Consider the following 21,629-nt stretch of genomic DNA (forward strand, 5'->3'; position numbering starts at 1 on the left):
CAGCCACACTCTTGGTACAGGCTATCTGAGTTAAGGTCACAAAGCGATAGTGTGCTAAAAGTTCAGTAATATTAACTGAAGAGAAACTATGGTGTTTTTTTAGAGAAACAACTGCAATGTGCTGCCTCAGCTCCATCACACATGTAATGACATTAAAGAGAATTATTGATTGAGATTTCATCCTTATGCACCATCCAGAGCAATAAATAATGAAAGAGATCAAGACAACGCTGAATGACGGTACTAGAAGTCTAAATATAGCTATCAGCTTATGGATGTGGCACATCTGATCCAATCCCTGGAAGGACATGGTGACTCCTGAAGGTCAGTAGATTGGTAGACAATTGGAAAGTTTCCATTGCAGTAAATATCTGACACACAAAGGCAATTAAGAAGAGTTCAGTCCTGGTTCGGTTTAATGGGCACCTGTACAGTCCTAGCACTTCGGTTTTTTTATAAGACTCCCTGTGGTTGTACGCAGTAAACAGCTAGGGCCTGTGAAACCTGAGAAGAATACAGTAAATATTTAATAGATGACATTTATCTAGAATATGAAGACATTCTATTCAATATGATGTAAAACAGGTACACCCACCTTGTTAGGTGCCTACTTAATTCATGCACTTCCATTTCAGTGCTCTTGAATTCATTCAGTTCCTTACGAATAGCAGCCTGAAATTGAAAAAGTATTAAAGGTTTTAAAGAGACCGTGGGATTTAATTTCTTCCCTGCGCTATTTTATGCATTCTATCTAATATTCCTTTCAAATTCCTATCTGTGTATTTCTTGGGTGATGTCAGAAAGCACTTCTTCACACAAAAGGGTAGTGGAAATCTGGAACTCTCTTCCCTCAAAAAACTGTTGAGGCTAGGTCAATTGAAAATTTATAAACTGAGATTGCTAGATTTTTGTTAAGCAAGGTTATTAAGGGATCCTGGATCAAGGCGGGTAGATGGAGTTAAAATACAGATTGAATGCTGGAACAGGCTCAGGGAGTTGTATAGCCTCATTCCTATGTTCCTACTTAACTCCTAGCAACCCAAAAATAACAAACCCGTAGTGCACAGGCTGGAGGAGTGCAATACAAAATAGCCCTCTATATAAATGACATCTTCCTCTTCTGCCCCCAAGCCCTTTATTGTCCTTCCCAACATTTTGTAACTCATCAGACAATTGGACCTTTCAGGCTACAAGCTCACCTTCGCAAATATGGAGGACTTAACTCTTGTCCAGGAGACTTCAAAACAGATATACGAAGCCAACCTCTTTGCATAGATAAGATGGGTGTCAATTTTTTATCTTGTTATGTTCCTGTGAAGCGGCTTTACTATATTGAGGGCGCTACATAAATCCAAGTCACCGTTGTTGCTGTTATATGTTATCAACAATGTTACCCAAATACTCAGCCTATTTCAAGAAAAACCTGTCCATCTTCTAGCCAGCATTTGTGGTGACCTGAACACCTAGTGATCTGCCGAGCATGCTTTTGGGGAGGTCAAGCACCATAACAAAATGAATGATCACCCTGGCTTCTTCTGGAGTATACCACTTGCCTCCCGCCTCACCAGTTGCAGGAGCTTGACAAGGATATCTGTGGGCTCCTCTGAGCAGGGAAGCAACAAAGGATGACACTACTGTGGCTTTAACTCCCTAATGAGATGTGTAGACTAAATTCCATTAAACTTAAAAATTACTGAGTGGTCCAACTCCAGGGAATCAATGCCTGGATTGGCCTTCCCACACAATCTCTGGCTAACTATAAAAATATAAGTAGAGTTCCAAATCCAACAAGACCATTTCCCATCAAAACCTACCCTTCTAGTACATCAATGTTTGCTTCTATTGCCTTGTTTGGTAGATTATTCCAAACATTTCTCATTTTGAACAATGATATTTTTCGTGCTATCTACTAAATCTTCTTTTCACTAATTACTATTTCTATCTTATGTTCAACAAACTTGTATATTTTGAAATAATAAAGCCATACAATTTAATATTTGAAGTACTTCAATGAAGTGCACTTGTATACCCTTTTTTTTAAAGAGTCCTCTGTAAGGTACTGTTGTGGTTGAGTAGGACTTCGGTCTGCCCTTCCAGATCCACCCCATCATTGACCTGTTTCCTAATTTATAAATTGCGGGTTTTAAGCATGATTCCTGCCTTCAAGAAGGAGCCCACCAGTGCTAGATGGGTAGAAAATCCAAGTCATTGTGGTAGGGGAGTGGTCGCTGCAGCACCATAAGAGGAGGAGAAGGAGAAACACCCCAAAGATCAAACCAGGTATCACTCTGAAGTGGAGTTAGAACTGGGCCTTCAGCAGGTAAGTGTCTGGGCTGACTGGAAGAAAAAGTTGCTACAGGACCTTCTCTCTTCACACAGGGATCTCGAGGCTTTTACCATCACATCCTGGAGCCTGCAGCTTCCAAATGGCAGCCCTGGAAGTGAATGGGAGGAACATCTTCTGGGATCAAGGCTGTGTCCCTGCTGCCATTTGCATGAGGCAGGTGGAGAGGGACCAGACAGAAGCAGTCCAAGGGAAACCCCTGTCATGGTCTTCAGGTGGCAATAAGCCTCACCACCCAAATTTTCCCTCATTCTCTGCCACAATGCCCCCTCCCACCTCATATATTTCTTGATTGTTCAGCCCCTTTTACTTTAGGATTAAAGAGAGAAAGAAAGACTTGCATTTATATAGCACCTTTCCCGACCACCGGACGTATCAAAGCACTTTACAACCAATGAAGTATTTTTGAAGTGTAGTCACTTCACTTAATGTAGGAAACGCGGCAGCCAATTTGCGCACGGCAAGCTCCCACAAACAGCAATGTGATAATGACCAGGTAATCTGTTTATGTTTATTGATTGAGGGATAAATATTGGCCAGGACACTGGAGATAACTCCCCTGCTCTTCTTCGAAATAGTGCTATGGATCTTTTACATCCACTTAAGAGAGCAGACAGGGCCTCGGTTTAATGTCTCATCCGAAAGATGGCACCTCCCTCAGTACTGCACTGGAGTGTCAGCCTAGATTTTTGTGCTCAAGTCTTTTTCTTTTCCTTTATCAGTAGGTAACCTTTAGCATTGTTGCCAAATTAAGTTAATTTAAGGGTTAAATCATGGCAGGAGAGCTCAGTCCCATGTCATGCTCCTCCTGTGCTATGTGGGAACACTGGAAGTGTCCCTGACGACTACATGTGCAGGAAGTGTATCCAGCTGCAGCTCGTGACAGACCGCATTGTGGCACTGGAGCTGCGCATGGATTCACTCTGGAGCATCCGCGATGCTGAGGATATCATGAATACCACATTTAGTGAGTAGGTCACACCGCAGCTAAAGGTTACTCATGTAGCTAGGGAATGGGTGATCATCAGGAAGAGCAGTGGAAGGAAGGTAGTGCAGGGGTCCCCTGTGGTCACCCCCTCCAAAACAGATACACCACCTTGGGTGCTGTTGGAGGGGATGACTCATCAGGGGAGGGCAGCAGCAGCCAAGTTCGTGGCACCATGGGTGGCTCTGCTGAACAGGAGGGCAGGAAGAAGAGTGGGAGAGCTATAATGGTAGGGGATTCTATTGTAAGGGGAATAGATAGACGTTTCTGTGGCCGCGATTGAGACACCAGGATGGTATGTCGCCTCCCTGGTGCAAGGGTCAAGGATGTCTCGGAACGGCTGCAGGACATTTTGGAAGGGGAGGGTGAACAGCCAGTTGTCGTGGTGCATATAGGTACCAATGATATAGGTAAAAAATGGGATGAGGTCCTACAAGCTGAATTTAGGGAACTAGGAGTTAAATTAAAAAGTAGGAACTCAAAGGTAGTAATCACAGGATTGCTACCAGTGCCACGTGCTAGTCAGAGTAGGAATTGCAGGATAGCTAAGGTGATGGAATCAATTATTAACGATGTCATAGCAGCGCATTTGGAAAGAGGTGACATGATAGGTCCAAGTCAGCATGGATTTGTGAAAGGGAAATCATGCTTGACAAATCTTCTGGAATTTTTTGAGGATGTTTCCAGTAGAGTGGACAAGGGAGAACCAGTTGATGTGGTGTATTTGGACTTTCAGAAGGCTTTCAACAAGGTCCCACACAAGAGATTAATGTGCAAAGTTGGAGCACATGGGATTGGGGGTAATGTGCTGATGTGGATTGAGAACTGGTTGGCAGACAGGAAGCAAAGAGTAGGAGTAAATGGGTACTTTTCAGAATGGCAGGCAGTGACTAGTTGGATACCGCAAGGTTCTGTGCTGGGGCCCCAGCTGTTTACATTGTACATTAATGATTTAGACGAGGGGATTAAATGTAGTATCTCCAAATTTGCGGATGACACTAAGTTGGGTGGCAGTGTGAGTTGCAAGGAGGATGCTATGAGGCTGCAGAGTGACTTGGATAGGTTAGGTGAGTGGGCAAATGCATTGCAGATGAAGTATAATGTGGATAAATGTGAGGTTATCCACTTTGGTGGTAAAATCAGAGAGACAGACTATTATCTGAATGGTGACAGAATAGGAAAAGGGGAGGTGCAACGAGACCTGGGTGTCATGGTACATCAGTCATTGAAGGTTGGCATGCAGGTACAGCAGGCGGTTAAGAAAGAAAATGGCATGTTGGCATTTATAGCGAGGGGATTTGAGTACAGGGGCAGGGAGGTGTTGCTTCAGTTGTACAGGGCCTTGGTGAGGCCACACCTGGAGTATTGTGCAGAGTTTTTGTCTCCTAACTTGAGGAACGACATTCTTGCTATTGAGGGAGTGCAGCGAAGGTTCACCAGACTGATTCCCGGGATGGCGGGACTGACATATCAAGAAAGACTGGATCAACTGGGCTTGTATTCACTGGAGTTCAGAAGAATGAGAGGGGATCTCATAGAAATGTTTAAAATTCTGACAGGCTTAGACAGCTTAGATGCAGGAAGAATGTTCCCAATGTTGGGGAAGTCCAGAACCAGGGGTCACAGTCTAAGGATAAGGGGTAATCCATTTAGGACCGAGATGAGGAGAAACTTCTTTACCCAGAGAGTGATGAACCTGTGGAATTCTCTACCACAGAAAGTTGTTGAGGCCAATTCACTAAATATATTCAAAAAGAAGTTAGATGTAGTCCTTACTACTAGGGGGATCAAGGGGTATGGCGAGAAAGCAGGAATGGGGTACTGAAGTTGCATTTTCAGCCATGAACTCATTGAATGGCGGTGCAGGCTCGAAGGGCCGAATGGCCTACACCTGCACCCATTTTCTATGTTTCTATGTTTCTATGTGAATTGGCTAGAATAGACTGGCGAATGATACTTAAAGGATTGACGGTGGATAGGCAATGGCAAACATTTAAGGATCACATGGATGAACTTCAACAATTGTACATCCCGGTCTGGAGGAAGAATAACATGGGGAAAGTGGCTCAACCGTGGCTAACAAGGGAAATTAAGGATAGTGTTAAATCCAAGGAAGAGGCATATAAATTGGCCAGAAAAAGCAGCAAACCTGAGGACTGGGAGAAATTTAGAATTCAACAGAGGTGGACAAAGGATTTAATTAGGAGGGGGAAAATAAGAGAATGAGAGGAAGCTTGCTGGGAATATAAAAACTGACTGCAAAAGCTTCCATATGTGAAGAGAAGAAGATTAGTGCAGACAAGCGTGGGTCCCTTGCAGTCAGAATCAGATCAATTTATAATGCGGAACAAAGAAATGGCAGACCAATTGAACAAATACTTTGGTTCTGTCTTCACGAAGGAAGACACAAATAACCTTCTGGAAACACGAGGGATCAGAGGGTCTAGGGAGAACGATGAACCGAAGGAAATCCTTATTAGTCAGGAAAGTGTCTTCGGGAAATTGATGGGATTGAAGACCGATAAATCCCCAGGGCCTGATAGTCTGCATCCCAGAGTACTTAAGGAAGTGGCCCTAGAAATAGTGGATGCATTGGTGATCATTTTCCAGCAGTCTATCGACTTTGGATCAGTTCCTCTGGACTGGAGGGAAGTTAATGTAACACCACTTTTTAAAAAATGAGGGAGATAGAAAATGGGTAATTATCGACCGATTAGCCTGACATCAGTGGTGGGGAAAATGTTGGAATCAATTATTAAAGATGAAATAACAGCGCATTTGGAAAGCAGTGACAGGATCGGTCCAAGTCAGCATGGATTTATGAAAGGGAAATCATGCTTGACAAATCTTCTAGAATTTTTTGAGGATGTAACTAGTAGAGTGGACAGGGGAGAACCGGTGCATGTTCTCCCCTGTCCACTCAGGGGAGAAAGGCTTTTGACAAGGTCCCACACAAGAGATTGGTGTGCAAAATTAAAGCACATGGTATTGGGGGTAATGTATTGACGTGGGTAGAGAACTGGTTGGCAAGCAGGAAGCAGAGAGTCGGGATAAACGGGTCCTTTTCAGAATGGCAGTCAGTGAATAGTGGGGTGCTGCAAGGCTCAGTGCTGGGACCCCAGCTATTTACAATATATATTAATGATTTAGATGAAGGAATTGAGTGTATTATCTCCAAGTTTACAGATGACACTAAGCTGGGTGGCGGTGTGAGCTGCGAGGAGGATGCTAAGAGGCTGCAGGGTGACTTGGACAGGTTAGGTGAGTGGGCAAATGCATGGCAGATGCAGTATAATGAGGATAAATGTGAGGTTATCCACTTTGAGGGCAGAAACACGAAGGCAGAATATTATCTGAATGGCGGCAGATTAGGAAAAGGGGAGGTGCAAAGAGACCTGGGTATCATGGTATATCAGTCGTTGAAATTTGGCATGCAGGTACAGCAGGCGATGAAGAGGGCAAATGGCATGTTGGCCTTCATAACTAGGGACTTGAGTATAGGAGCAGGGAAGTCTTACTGCAGTTGTACAGGGCTTTGGTGAGGCCTCACCTGGAATATTGTGTGCAGTTTTGGTCTCCTAAACTGAGGAAGGATGTTCTTGCTATTGAGGGAGTGCAGCGAACGTTCACCAGACTGATTCCCGGGATGGCAGGACTGACATATGAGGAGAGACTGGATCAACTGGGCCTGTATTCACTGCAGTTTAGAAGAATGAGAGGGGATCTCATAGAAACATATAAGATACTGACTGGACTGGACAGGTTAGATGCAGGAAGAATGTTCCCGATGTTGGGGAAGTCCAGAACCAGGGGACACAGTCTAAGGATAAGGGGTAAGCCATTTAGGACTGAGATGAGGAGAAACTTCTTCACTCAGAGAGTCGTTAAGCTGTGGAATTCTTTGCCGCAGAGAGTTGTTGATGCCAGTTCGTTGGATATATTCAAGAGGGAGTTAGATATAGCCCTTATGGCTAAAGGGATCAAGGGGTATGGAGAGAAAGCAGGAAAGGGGTACTGAAGTGATGATCAGCCATGATCTTATTGAATGGTGGTGCAGGCTCAAAGGGCTGAATGGCCTACTCCTGCACCTATTTTCTATGTTTTTATGTTTCTATGTCTCTGGAGTGAGACTTAGAACCCACGACCTTCTGACTAAGAGGCTAGAGTGCTACCTACAGAGTCACAGCTGACACACAATCTTGTTGCCCTTTTCTATGCTCTTTCACAAGTTAGACAGAGTTGAGGAAAGATTTTTGGCTCGCCCCTACACAGCCCCTATCACAGCATCTAACTGTTCCATTAACAATTGCAGGTTTTATGTCTCCACTACTCAATGTGAAAGTCCTTCCCATATGTAGGTCACTCTTTGTCTGAACAATTTCTTGACATCAGTCCTAAATTTGCCTTTTACTCTATGTTCATTCGTCAAGGTTTAACTTGTAGTGGGAACATAGCAACAGGAGGAGGCCATTCAGCCCCTTGAGCCTGTTCCACCCCGTTAGGGGGATTACTGCTCGCAAGAGCAAGTGAAGTGCAAAATGTCGCGTTCCACTTGCTCTGTGGGTCATGAGCGGGGCAAAAGGGCTCCGCGAGGTACGTAAGGCTATGCGATGGGACGCGTAGCACTGCCGCGTAGACAGGGCTCTCCCCTTCATTAAAGGGCAGAGCCAAGCTGCCAACTCTGCGGCCGAGCAATGGGGACATCCCTGGACCACCAGGGAGCAGGATGCCGTGGCAAACAGCCCGGCACAAAAGCAGAGTGCCAGTCTGCAAGTTCGCGGCACGGACCTCGTGATCAGGCAGGAAGAAGGCCGCGACCGGTAAAAAAAATTCCACACCTCCGCTTTAAATAACACCCGGTGAGCAGCCTACAGCCCGGTACATGCCCCCTGATGCTGTCGCGGGCACGCCCGGCGCAGCTTCAAGAGCGCTACCGTATTTTCGCTCCATGGCGAAAACGGGTCACTGCGCACGGTGATGATGTTGTCATCGCCAGCAAAGTGGAGTGGGACGCTACCGTTTGCCGCGGGCTGCTACTGGTTACTTCTGCCGCCAAACTCCCATGGAATTGTGCGGGAGTCATTAGCAGCACCTTTCCCGGACGGAAAGTCGTTTGTGTCTAATGGGAAGCGCAAACGCCCCGAATTTCTGCCCCATAAAATTAGCAGCCAGAATTTTCTGTACATGGGCGGTTCAAGTGCGGGAGATCGCCGTGGCGGGTTGCAACTCCATTCTTCATACTATGCCATTCCTGAGAACAACTTTCCATTAATGGGGCCAAGCAAAGCCACCCTGCATGTTTCCCGGCCCTAATAAATGGTGCAGGTCTGATGGCATCATCGATGATGTGTTTTCAGAAGGTATATTTAAAGAAGCCATGGCCACATTGCATTTGAAGGTTCATCCAGAAGTGTGCAGGTGGCACACTGCACAGTTGGACTGCTACCAAGAGTGCTAAATGTTACTGCACTGAGACAGAGGGCTGCACCAGGTTCCCCGTTGACTCCCTCCATGTGCTTGTGGAGGGAGTGAGAGCACGCAGGGAGGTCCTTGTCCCTTCTAGTGGGCAGCATGCCTATTGTCTGCTCTATGACATATCTGGTGGAAATGTGGCTTTCATTACATCTGCACTCAGCATCAGTACTTAGCCTCTTCAAGGGAGCCATGAGCCACATCTTCAGTGGATAGCCCTTGGGACAGCAGTTCACCTCCCCCGGAAACAGGTTGCACCTACTGGTTTTCCTGTGTTTTCACTGCCGCAGTGGATGAGGTGGCCTCTTGCGTGAAATTTAGCTCTTTGTCTTTTTTTTCGAGTGGAGTGGAAGTTGGTCATAATGGGGGCGGAGGTGGGGTGAAGAACAGAAGATCGGTCATAAGAGGGGTGGATGTGGGACGGGCGGCTTGTCCTCCACTGTCAGTCATCAGTGTAGCGCTGATGACGTCACCATGCTGGCGCGTCACCACGTCTCTTCCCTTCACTTAAAGGGAGAGCGGCTGCGGGCTCGGTGGTTATTTTAATTAGGTCCACTGGGCCACCTGTTGGCGGCGCGGTCGAAACTGGTGGCCAACAAATAAAATAAGATGGCGGCTGTGGAAGTGCGCCCTTCCCTTTAATGGCGGCCCTACCACCATTTTGCTCACACTGCAAACACAGTGCACCGACAGAAAAAACTGTTAAGGGCACCGTGCGGCAGCTGCAAGATTTTTTTTACGAGTTTAGTTTGCGGTGCAAGAGATCGTCAGTTTGACAACTTAGGGGGTTTCAGCAGCAGCGGGGCGGAAGTAGAGACCGCCGGAAAAACCATCGAAGAGAATTTCGCGAGCGGCGGCCATTCGACCAAAAAGCAGCGGCCATTCGGCACCGCGCGCGGCCACTGCTCTCCGGCAGTAACAGGCCTTATTGGGAGGCTGAATTTCGGCCCCCTTGTCTCCATGCAGCCAGATGGAAAGTCTGTTTGGAGGAGCAAAGAGCTGAGGGAGAGTGAACTGGTGCAGGACCAAAGAGTCATGGCAGCTGCCAGGGAATCAGGAATACACATGCATGATGATCTTCCTATCGTTGCAGATGAGTTGCACATTGAGGGAGCGGAGGCCTTGCGGTTGACAAAAACTCCTGGGTGTTGACAGGGTGCCCAGACGGCCACATGTCTGCAGTCAATGATGGCCTGCACCCGTCGGAAGCTAGCCAGAGTGGCAAAGGCCAGTGCCCGCTCAGTAACGTTGGCTTCATCATTGGCAAACTTGATATAATTGGGTGAGTTGTCAAACAGGACATTGGTGACCTGTGTGATACATTGTGGGCGGCTGACTGCGAGATGCCACAAATGTCTGCGACAGATCCCTGGAAAGAGCATGAGGCGAAGAAATTGAGGGCGCTGGTGACTTTGACAGCCAGTGGTAAGACCCGCTCCTCTGGGCTGCAGGTCTTGCTCCAGCAATGTGCAAATGTCTGCGATGACCTGACATGATAGCCTGAGCCTCCTTTGGCACTGCTGCTCCGTCATGTTGAGGAAATTCATCCTCTCCTTGTGTTGGGGGAATCGCCTCCGGTGCGGTGCAGCCCTGCGCCGATGCCCTTTGTTCTGTGGAGCATCAGGTGGTTGAGGACAAGGTTGGTGGTGTTGCTGATGCTGCTGGTGTGCCTGGTGCTGCTGGTGTTGGGGTTCATCGTGGTCCGATTATGAAGACCAAGGTGACCCATGCTGAGTGTGAATAGATGGCAGGTCAAGTAGAGATGACAGAAGCAATCTGTCAATGGTGTGATAGGTTCTACCACACAGTATGAGCATTGCAGATCGGGAAGAGCATTGGTGAAATGACATGCTCTCTGTCTTCCAGATAAGAGAAATGATGTAACACAGAAATATAGAAAATAGGTGCAGGCATAGGCCATTCGGCCCTTCGAGCCTGCAACGCCAATCAATAAGATCATTCCCTCAGTACCTCTTTCCTGCTTTCTCTCCATACCCCTTGATCCCCTTCGCTGTAAGTGCCATATCTAACTCTCTCTTGAATATATCCAATGAACTGGCATCAACAACTCTCTGCGGCAGGGAATTCCATAGGTTAACAACTCTCTGAGTGAAGGAGTTTCTCCTCATCTCAGTCCTAAATGGCCTACCCATTATCTTAAGACTATGTCCCCTGGTTCTGGACTTCCTTAACATCGGGAACATTCTTCCCGCATCTAAGCTGTCCAGTCCCATCAGAATCTTATACGTTTCTATGAGATCCCCTCTCATCCTTCGAAACGCCAGTGAATAAAGGCCCAGTTGATCCAGTCTCTACTCATATGACAGTCCAGCCATCCCGGGAATCAGTCTGGTGAACCTTCGCTGCACTCCCTCAATAGCAAGAACGTCCTTCCTCAGATTAGGAGACCAAAACTGTACACAATATTCCAGGTGAGGCCTCACCAAGGCCCTGTACAACTGTAGTAAGACCTCCCTGCTCCTATACTCAAATCCCCTCGCTATGAAGGCCAACATACCATTTGCCTTCTTCATCGCCTGCTGTACCTGCGTGCCCACTTTCAGTGACTGATGAACCATGACACCCAGGTCTCGTTGCACCTCCCCTTTTCATAATCTGCTGCCATTCAGATAATATTCTGCCTTTGTGTTTTTGCCCCCAAAGTGGATAACCTCACATTTATCCACATTATACTTCATCTGCCATGCATTTCCCCACTCACCTAACCTGTCCAAATCACCCTGCAGCCTCTTAGTGTCCTCCTCACAGCTCACACCGCCACCCAGTTTAGTGAAATCAGCAAACTTGGAGATATTATACTCAATTCCATCATCTAAATCATTAATATATATTGTAAATAGCTGGGGTCCCAGCACTAAGCCCTGCAGCACTCCACTAGTCACTGCCTGCCATTCTGAAAAGGACCCGTTTATCCCGACTCCCTGCTTCCTGTCTGCCAACCAGTTCCCTATCCACACCAGTACAGTACCCCCAATAACATGTGCTTTGATTTTGCACATCAATCTCTTGTGTGGGACCTTGTCAAAAGCCTTTTGAAAGTCCCAATACACCACATCCACTGGTTCTCCCTTGTCCACTCTACTAGTTACATCCTCAAAAAATTCTAGAAGATTTGTCAAGCAGGATTTCCCTTTCATAAATCCATGCTGACTTGGACCAATCCTATCACTGCTTTCCAAATGCGCTGCTATTTCATCCTTAATGAATGATTCCAACATTTTCCCCACTACTGAGGTCATGCATTCATGCCAATAACGCTTCTCCGCCATACTCTAGCAAGGTGGCCCCGACCTGCGAAGACCATCAGCAGCAGGTCAGGGCCTTAAAAGCGCTTGGTGGTGCAGGAGGGCAACGGCTATGAAGAGGGCGACTGGTTTGGATGTCACCATACCCAGAACGGTGATTGGAGCGTGGCCAGGTACAGCAGGAGCGGCGAGGTCGGGGTGGAGGAGCAGCGAGAGATCATGGAGCGATGTGATTGGGGCCCAGGACAGGTGTAAGTTCGGGGGCCAGGAAGGTGAGAGCCCAGGGGCAGCACGGGTCAGCCCACACTGCGATATGTGTGCGCACTAGGTCCATGCAGCAGAGCTGGCCTCCAGTCGTCTTGGTTAATCCTTGCCTGTGCAACGGCCACCACACATTAAAAAAAATCCACCGCAGGCATCTTCCACCCTTCAATATGTAGTTCGGGACCTGGAATATCAGGTCCTTCATTGAAAGACCTGTGTACACATCCATTTGTGGCGTGGAAACAAGTCATCCTCGATATTAAGGACCGCCTATGATGATGATGAGGTTCTACCAATGCAGTGACAGCGGATGCCGACTTTGAAACACTTGCAACTTTTAGAAAGCTAAATCTGTGCTGACAATGCAGTCAGCAACAACATCTTCCTTAGGAAACTGATCAGCTGTGAGGTTGGAGTTTTTATTGTAGTTTTGAAGCTGTGCAGTGATGACCTGGATCAATGGCCACTCATCTCCTGCCTCAGGTTCACAGTTGTGGTTCCCAAGATGCATGATTCCCGTGCTCACTCAGGGAAATTTGAAAGGTAGTGTAAAAAAGGCAGTTTTGGGTCTGTCAAGTACCTCACAATGGTTTAAACCAGCTCGCCTGCCTGTGTCGTTCGGGTCACTCGTGGATGACGGCGGGCTCCTGACCCGCTGCAAGATATTTCAAATTTCCCACCCGACCCGCCTCCAATTGCACCCGCACAAAACCCCATAAAATTGCGGCGATAGAATAGTACAGCACAGAATGAGGCCACTCAGCCAATTGAGTCTGCGCTGGCTCTTTCATTGAACAATCCAGTTAGTCCCACTTGCTGGCTCTGTCCCTATATCTCTGTAATTTTTTTCTCCTTTAAGTATTTATCCAATTCCCTTTTGAAAACTACTTTTGAATCTGTTTCCACCACCATATCTGGCAGTGCATTCCAAATCCTAATTGCTCAATGTGTAAGAATGTTTTCCTCATGTCACCTCCGTTTCTTTGTAACCACCATTAATTTGTGCACTCTGACTATTGACCTTTCAGCCATTGGAATCAGTTTCTCTTTATTTACTCTATCTGAACCATAATTTTAAACACGTCTCCTCTCATCAACTTGCCTCTTCATGGAATCATAGAAATTTCCAGCACGGAAGGAGGTCATTTCGGTCCATCGTGTCCGCGTCGGCCGACCAAGAACTATTCAGCCTAATCCCACTTATCCTTCTCTATTCTAAGGAGAACAACCCAAGTTTGTCTCATCTATCCATGTAACTGTAATCCCTCATCCCTGGAAATATTCTAGTTAATCTCTCTGTACGCTCTCCAAAGCCTTCACATCCTTCCTAAAGTTTGTTGTCCAGAATTGGACACCATACTCTACCTGGGGCCAAACTCGTGTCCTATATAGGTTTAGCATACCTACCTGGGTTTTGTACTCCAAGCCTCTATTTAGAAAGCCTAGTATCCCATATGCTTTCTTAACTCCTTTGTTAACCTGTCCTGCCACCTGCAAAGATTTGTACATAAACACCACCAGGTATCTCTCTTTTTGCACCTCCTTTAAAATTCCACCATTTATCTTGTATTGTCTCTCCTCATTCTTCCGACCAAAATGTATCACCTCATACTTTTCTGCGTTAAATTTCATCTCATTCCCATTCCACCAGGCTGTCTATGTCATCTTGAAGTCTATTACTATCTTCTTCATTTCAAGTTTCAAATTTGTGCCCTGTATCCCCAAGTCCAAGTGATTAATATATATCAAAATAGGCAGTGGTCCGAAACTCCACTATTCATTGATTTCCTCATGACTCAACATCTCTGTCATGTATGTACATGCTGTTTGTAGCCACCAGATGGTGTCATTGTTGGAGGCCACTGAGCAGCACGCACATGGTGCTGCTCTGGTATAAATGTCCAGCCATTTTATGAGTCAGACACTTTGGGCCTAAATAAAGCAAAGCCAAGTTTGTACCTTGCTTAGTTAAACGGTACTCAGTTTGAACCTTTATTACATACATAACATTTGCCTACGAGAATACAAGAACCTTTGTTTGCAAAATGAACAAGATTGGATTTTTTGAGCTTTTGTGGAGGGAGAAGATTGGGAAAACTTTGTCAGCTGTTTGAACCAGTACGTCATGGCCAACAAAATGAAGGGGGTCAATGATACAGATCGGTGCCAGGCCGTGTTCCTCACTGTGTGCGGTTCAAAGATCTATGGTTTGATAAAGAATCTACTCATGCTTAGTGATCCAACAGAGAAAACGTACGAGGAGTTGTGTACATTGGTTCGGGAGTACCTCAAGCCAGACGACGGCATCATCATCTCGAGATACAGGTTTTATACACACGTTCGATCAAGGACCAGAGTGCGGCAGAATTTGTTGCTGACTTAAGACACATAAGGGGACCATGCACATTCGGGACGGTGTTGGCAGACATGCTGCGTGAGTTCTTTGTTATCAGTATCAACCACGAACTGTTCCTGCACCAACTTCTGGCGGTGGATGAGTTGGATTTAAAAAGGGCCATCCAGATCGCTCAATCATGTATGACGACGGACATTAGTTTAAAGCAAATATCGGTGAAGAACCGAACCTCGGCAAGTACTGTAAATGCGAATGATTCGGTGTTCGGCAGAGTGGCACATGACAGGGCCTATCCGGTTGCGTTCGCGAATGATTCGGTGTTCGGCAGAGTGGCACATGGCAGGGCCTATCCGGTTGCGTTCGCGAATGATTCGGTGTTCGGCAGAGCGGCACATGGCAGGGCCTATCCGGCTGCATTTGCGAAACCTGTGGCTGCCCAAAGTCCGCCAGCGGGAATGTATCCGACTTCTTCGTGTTGGCGTTGTGGGTGAAATCATCGGCACCGGCAGTTCCGATTTAAGCAATAAGAACATAAGAAATAGGAGCAGGAGAAGGCCAAACCGCCCCTCGAGCCTGCTCCGCCATTCAATAAGATCATGGTTGATATGATCATGGACTCAGCTCCACTGCCCTGCTCGCTCCCCAAAACCCCTTATCCCCTTATCGTTTAAGAAACTGTCTATTTCTGTCTTAAATTTATTTAATGTCCCAGCTTCCACAGCTCCCTGAGGCAGCGAATTCCACAGATTCACAACCCCATGAGAGAAGAAATTTCTCCTCATCTCAGTTCTAAGTATAGTTGCAAAGGTTGTCTGAGAGTGGGGCATCTCCAGCGCAAGTGTCCTCAGATGAGAAAGCGAGCTGCGACACACCACATGGAGGATGAGAGTCAGACTAGCGTGGATCCGGATACTCAATCTGAGATGCCAGAGGAGGAAATGTATGGACTGTACTCTTTCATAACCAAGAATAAACCAATTTTGATTAACATGAATTTTAACGGAATACCGGTATCGATGGAACTGGACACAGGGGAGAGTCAATCGATCATGAACGAGAGGGCATTTAATAAGCTGTGGGATACTAAGATTGTGAGGCCCAGGCTGAGCACTGTTAACGCCAAGCTGCGCACGTACACTAAAGCACTGATAAAGGTGATTGGCAGCGCACGAATTAATGTGTCATATAACGGTGTGGTTCACGAGTTACCGCTGTGGATTGTTCCAGGCAATGGCCCAACGCTGCTCGGTAGGAGCTGGTTGGAGAAATTCAGATGTAACTGGAACGTCATGAAGGCTGATACGTCCTTACTACACAGTATAAATGCACACGAGGCCCATGCTTGAGAGGTCAGTCTGTGACCTGTCCTTTATTCCTTAGCACTCAAGTGATGAGGGGGGTGGAGCTTCCCCTTTTATACCTGAAGGTCCAGGTTAGGAGTGTCTCCCACCTAGTGGTCAGTGTTCTCACGGTGTACAACTTAGGTCAGATTATACATGGGTTACAACGCTGGTTGAATAGATGACATCACCTCCCCCCCCAAAGTCTTATTGGGATCACAGGTTGAGTCTCTCTGGTGGTTTACGCTCCCTTGTAGAGCGCCTGAGTTGGGGCTCCGGTTGTTGGGCGCTGGCCTGAGTGTCTGCTGTTTGCAGTGCCTCAGGCCTGTCTGGACTGCCCACAGTGACTGGGCTCTCCTCCCTTTGGTTCCGGTGTTCGGTCACCTGTGGTGGAGTGAACTCTATATCGTGTTCTTCCTCTGCTTCTTCTATGAGGTTGCTGAACCTCCTTTTTGTTTGATCCACATGTCTGCGGCAGATTTGTCCATTGGTAAGTTTAACTACCAGAATCCTATTTCCCTCTTTGGCAACCACAGTGCCTGCGAGCCATTTGGGCCCTGCAGCGTAGTTGAGGACAAAACAGGATCATTTACATCAATACATCGCGCCCTCGCGTTCCTGTCATGGTAGTGATATTGTGACTGGCGCCTGCTCCCGACAATTTCTTTCATAGTGGGGTGTATAAGGGATAATCGGGTTTTGAGCATCCTTTTCATTAGTAGCTCTGCGGGTGAAACCCCTGTGAGCAAGTGTGGTCGGGATCTATAGGCCAACAGGAGGCGTGATAAGCAGCTTTGTAGGGAACCCCCTTGGAATCTGAGCATCCCCTGTTTGATTATCTGCACTGCTCGTTCTGCCTGGCCGTTTGAGGCTGGCTTGAACGGTGCCGTTCTAACATGGTTAATTCCATTGCCTGCCATGAAGTCCTGGAATTCAGTGCTTGTGAAGCACGGGCCATTGTCGCTGACCAAGATGTCCGGTAGACCGTGGGCGGCGAACATTGCCCGTAGACTTTCTACCGTGGCAGAGGATGTGCTTGAATTTAAAATGTCACACTCGATCCATTTGGAGTAGGCGTCTACTACAACCAAAAACATTTTCCCCGTGAAAGGACCTGCGTAGTCCACATGGATGCGTGGCCAAGGCTTGGCAGTCCATGGCCAGGGGCTAAGGGGGGCTTCCCTGGGCGCATGGCCCAGCTGGGCACACGTGTTGCACCTGCGAAGTTCCAGATCTGCGTCTATCCCTGGCCACCAAACGTGTGACCTGGCAATTGCCTTCATCGTGACAATGCCCGGGTGCCCATTGTGGAGTTCTCTGATGAACACCTCTCTGCCCATCTGGGGCATGACTACGCGGTTTCCTCACAGTAGGCAATCGGCCTGAATCGAGAGTTCATCCTTGCGCCTGTGAAATGGTTTAAATTTCTCAGGGCATGCCCTGTACCTGGCTGCCCAGTCCCCATTCAGGATACATTTCTTGACTAGAGACAATAGCGGGTCTCTATTTGTCCAGACTTTAATCTGACAGCCTGTCACGGGTGAGCCTTCGCTTCCGAAAGCTTCAACAGCCATGATCATCTCAGCACCATGCTCGGTAGCCCCCTCAGTGGTGGCTAGTGGGAGCCTGCTGAGTGCATCGGCGCAGTTTTCGGTGCCCGGTCTGTGCCGAATTGTGTAGTCATAGGCAGCTAACGTGAGTGCCCACCTCTGTATGCGGGCCGATGCGTTTGCATTTATGGCCTTGTTGTCGGCCAAAAGGGACGTTAGGGGTTTGTGATCTGTCTCCAGCTCAAATTTCCTGCCAAACAGGTACTGGTGCATTTTCTTTACCGCATATACACATGCGAGCGCCTCCTTTTCTACCATCCCGTAGCCCCTTTCTGCCTGGGACAGACTCCTGGAGGCATAAGCTACCGGCTGTAACTGACCCTTGGCACTGACATGCTGCAACACACACCCGACACCATAGGACGACGCATCGCACGTTAACACAAGTTTCTTGCATGGGTCATATAGCGTTAACAGATTGTTGGAACATAACAAATTGCGTGCTCTATTAAAAGCCCTTTCCTGGCTGTCCCCCCAGACCCATGCGCGACCTTTGCGTAGGAGCACGTGTAGTGGCTCTAGCAGCGTACTCAATTTGGGAAGAAAGTTACCAAAATAGTTCAGGAGCCCCAGGAACGAACGCAGCTCCGTTGTGTTACGGGGTCTGGGTGCTCTCTGGATCGCTTCCGTCTTGGATGCAGTAGGGCTGATCCCGTCTGCTGCTACCCTCATGCCCAGGAATTCTACCTCTGGAGCTAGGAAGACGCACTTCGCCTTTTTCAGTCGCAGACCTACCCGGTCCAGTCTGCGTAGCACCTCCTCCAGGTTGTGGAGGTGTTCTTCAGTATCGTAACCCGTAATGAGGATGTCGTCCTGAAAAACCACCGTCCCTGGAATCGACTTGAGGAGGCTTTCCATATTTTGTTGGAAGATCGCGGCGGCCAAGCGAATCCCGAACGGACATCTGTTGTACTCAAACAACCCCTTGTGTGTCGTGATGGTCAGCTTCTTCGACTCACTCGCCAGCTCCTGGGTCATGTAAGCTGAGGTCAGGTCCAATTTTGAAAAAAGTTTGCCACCGGATAGCGTCGCAAAGAGGTCCTCCGCTCTCGGTAGCGGGTAGTGGTCTTGGAGTGACACCCGATTGATGGTGGCCTTGTAATCACCACATATCCTGACTGACCCATCCGCCTTGAGCACCGGCACAATCGGGCTCGCCCAGTCACTGAATTCGACTGGCGAGATGGTGCCTTCCCTCAACAGACGGTCCAATTCGCCTTCTATCTTTTCCCGCATCACGTACAGCACCACTCTGGCCTTGTGGTGTACTGGCCTGGCGTCCGGGTTTATGTGAATCACTACCTTGGCCCCCATGAAAGTGCCAATGCCGGGTTGAAATAATGAGTCAAATTTGTCCAGGACCTGTGAGCATGATACTCGCTCCACAGAGGAAATTGCATTGACATCGCCCCATTTCCAGTTCATGACAGCAAGCCAACTCCTCCCCAGTAGTGCGGGACCGTCCCCTGGGACAATCCAGAGTGGCAACCTGTTCTCCGAATCTTTGTGGGTCACGACAACCGTGGCGCTGCCTAGCACCGGAATGATCTGCTTTGTGTAAGTCCGTAGCTGTGCGTCAATCGGCGATAATTTTGGCCTCCTGGCCTTGGATGCCCACAACTTTTTGAACTGTTTGATACCCATCAGGGACTGGCTGGCACCCGTGTCTAACTCCATTGATACTGGGATGCCATTGAGGAGCACTTTCATCATTATCGGTGGCGTCCTGGTGTATGAACTGTATACGTGCTCCACATGTACTCGCTGAACTTCAGCTTCCAGCGATTTCCCCCAGTGTCCATTTCTGCAATTTCTGCAGGTATTTTGCTCATCTCTGCAAACTCCGGCTGAATGTATGCCTCCACACCTCCAGCATGAGTTGCGGTTTGAAACAAAAGGTCCCTTGCCAGTCGATCGTCCCTGACTGCCCCTGTTATTGTCCTTGAGTGCACCATTAACAGGTGTTGATGGCCCCATTACTGGCCGCAATGTCCCTTGCAATGGCGTGAATCGCCGTTCAACTTGCCATTGTCTCTGTCGAACACCCCCTCTGGGTTCGACTACATGTTGGGGCATGCCTGACTGCCCTTGTCTGCCTGGAGAACTGTGTGCTGCTTTAACAATGTTGAATCTCTGTCCCAACCATTCCTTAACACAGTACCTCTCGTCTGTTCTGCTAGTGGCCATGCTCGCGTGGTTTAAATCCCAGTTTCTTGTCGCCATTGATACGTCCTTATTACACAGTATAAATGCACACGAAGCCCATGCTTGAGAGAAGGTCAGTCTGTGACCTGTCCTTTATTCCTTAGCACTCAAGTGATGACGGTGGGTGGAGCTTCCCCTTTTATACCTGAAGGTCCAGGTTAGGACTGTCTCCCACCTAGTGATCTGTGTTCTCACAGTATACAACTTAGGTCAGATTATACATGGGTTACAATGCTGGTTGAATACATGACAAAGGCATTGTCATCGGAGGAAGATACACGTGTCCAATTATTGAGCATGTTCCCCTCGCTTTTCGAACCGGGTATCGGCAACTTCACGGGAGCCAATGTGCAGATCCACGTGGACTCAGATGCAAGACCCATCCATTATAAAGCTTGGGCAGTGCCGTATATGATGAGGGAGAAGGTTGAAATTGAACTGGACAGACTCCAGCGTAAAGGGATCATATCATCAGTCGAACTTAATGAATGGGCCTGCCCCATTGTTCCTGTGCTGAAAAGTGATGGCACAGTCAGAATCTGTGAAAACTACAAGGCTACGATCAACAGGGTTTCGAAACAAGGTCAGTACCCAGTATCGAAGGCTGATGACTTGTTTGCGATGCTAGCCAGACGGAAGTTGTTCACAAAACTGGACTTGACGTCGGCCTCTATGATGCAGGAGTTGGTCGAGACATCGAAGAGACTTACGTGCATTAACACGCATAAAGGACTGTTTATTTACCACAGGTGCCTGTTTGGAATTCGCTCGGCTGCAGCAATATTCCAGTGGAATATGAAAAGTCTACTGAAGTCCGTTCCCAGAACCATCATGTTCCAAGATGACATCCTGATCACCGGTCGTGACTCCAAGGAACATCTGAACAACCTGGAAGAGGTTCTACTGCGTTTGGACAGAGTGGGACTCAGACTTAAATGCTCAAAGTGCGTCTTCATGGCACTGGAGGTCGAATTCCTCAGGAGGAAAATCGCCGCTGATGGCATCAGACCTACTGACGTGAAAACCAAAGCCATCAACAATGTACCCAAGCCGCAGAACATGACGGAGCTGCGTTTCCGTCCTGAGTCTACTCAACTGCTTTGGTAACTTCCTATCTAAATTGAGCACCTTACTTGAACCACTGTACATGCTATTGAGAAAAGGCAACAACTGGGTGTGGGACGCATTGCAAGACAGAGCTTTCGAGAAAGGCACCAACCTGCTTTGCTCAAACAAGCAGCTGGTACATTACGACCCATGTAAATGTTTCGTTTGGGCCTGTGATGCATCGTCATATGGAATTGGTTGTGTGTTACAAGCCAATAAGTTGGGGAAACTTCAACCTGTCACGTATGCATCCAAAAGTTTGGATAAAGCAGAAAGAGCCTACAGTACGGTAGAAAAAGAGGTTTTAGCGTGTGCGTACGGTGTTAAAAAGATGCATCAATACCTGTTCGGTCTGAGGTTCGAATTAGAAACCGATCACAAGCCGCTCATTTCGTTGTTTTCCAAGAGCAAAGGTATCAATACCAACGCTTCATCCCGCATCCAAAGGTGGGAGCTGATATTATCTGCCTATGATTATGTCATTCGCCACAGACCAGGCATAGAGAATTGTGCCGATGCTTTGAGCCAGTTGCTGTTGCCCACACCGGAGGTGGAAACGCCACAACCAGCAGATTTAATGTTAATCATGGATGCTTTTGAGAGTGAAGGTACCCCTGTCACGGCTCAACAAGTTAAGACCTGGACCAGCCAGGACCCAATATTATTGGTGGTAAAGGGTT

General features: G+C 47.7%; 1 protein-coding gene across 1 annotated transcript in view; it reads right to left on the reverse strand.

Moving 5' to 3' along the window:
- Positions 1-437: 437 nt before the first annotated feature.
- phactr1 (phosphatase and actin regulator 1) overlaps positions 438-21,629 on the reverse strand; it is a 523,423-nt gene continuing 502,231 nt past the window's right edge. Inside the window, exons 13-14 of the mRNA XM_070879882.1 lie at positions 596-672; positions 438-504 (exon numbers count right to left, since the gene is read on the reverse strand). Of these exons, the coding sequence (XP_070735983.1) occupies positions 489-504; positions 596-672 (93 nt within the window). The 3' untranslated portion in view covers positions 438-488. The remainder of the gene's footprint in view (positions 505-595; positions 673-21,629) is intronic.

The sequence above is a fragment of the Pristiophorus japonicus genome, chromosome 5 (genome assembly GCF_044704955.1).
Source record: "Pristiophorus japonicus isolate sPriJap1 chromosome 5, sPriJap1.hap1, whole genome shotgun sequence".
Lineage (NCBI taxonomy): Eukaryota > Metazoa > Chordata > Chondrichthyes > Pristiophoridae > Pristiophorus > Pristiophorus japonicus.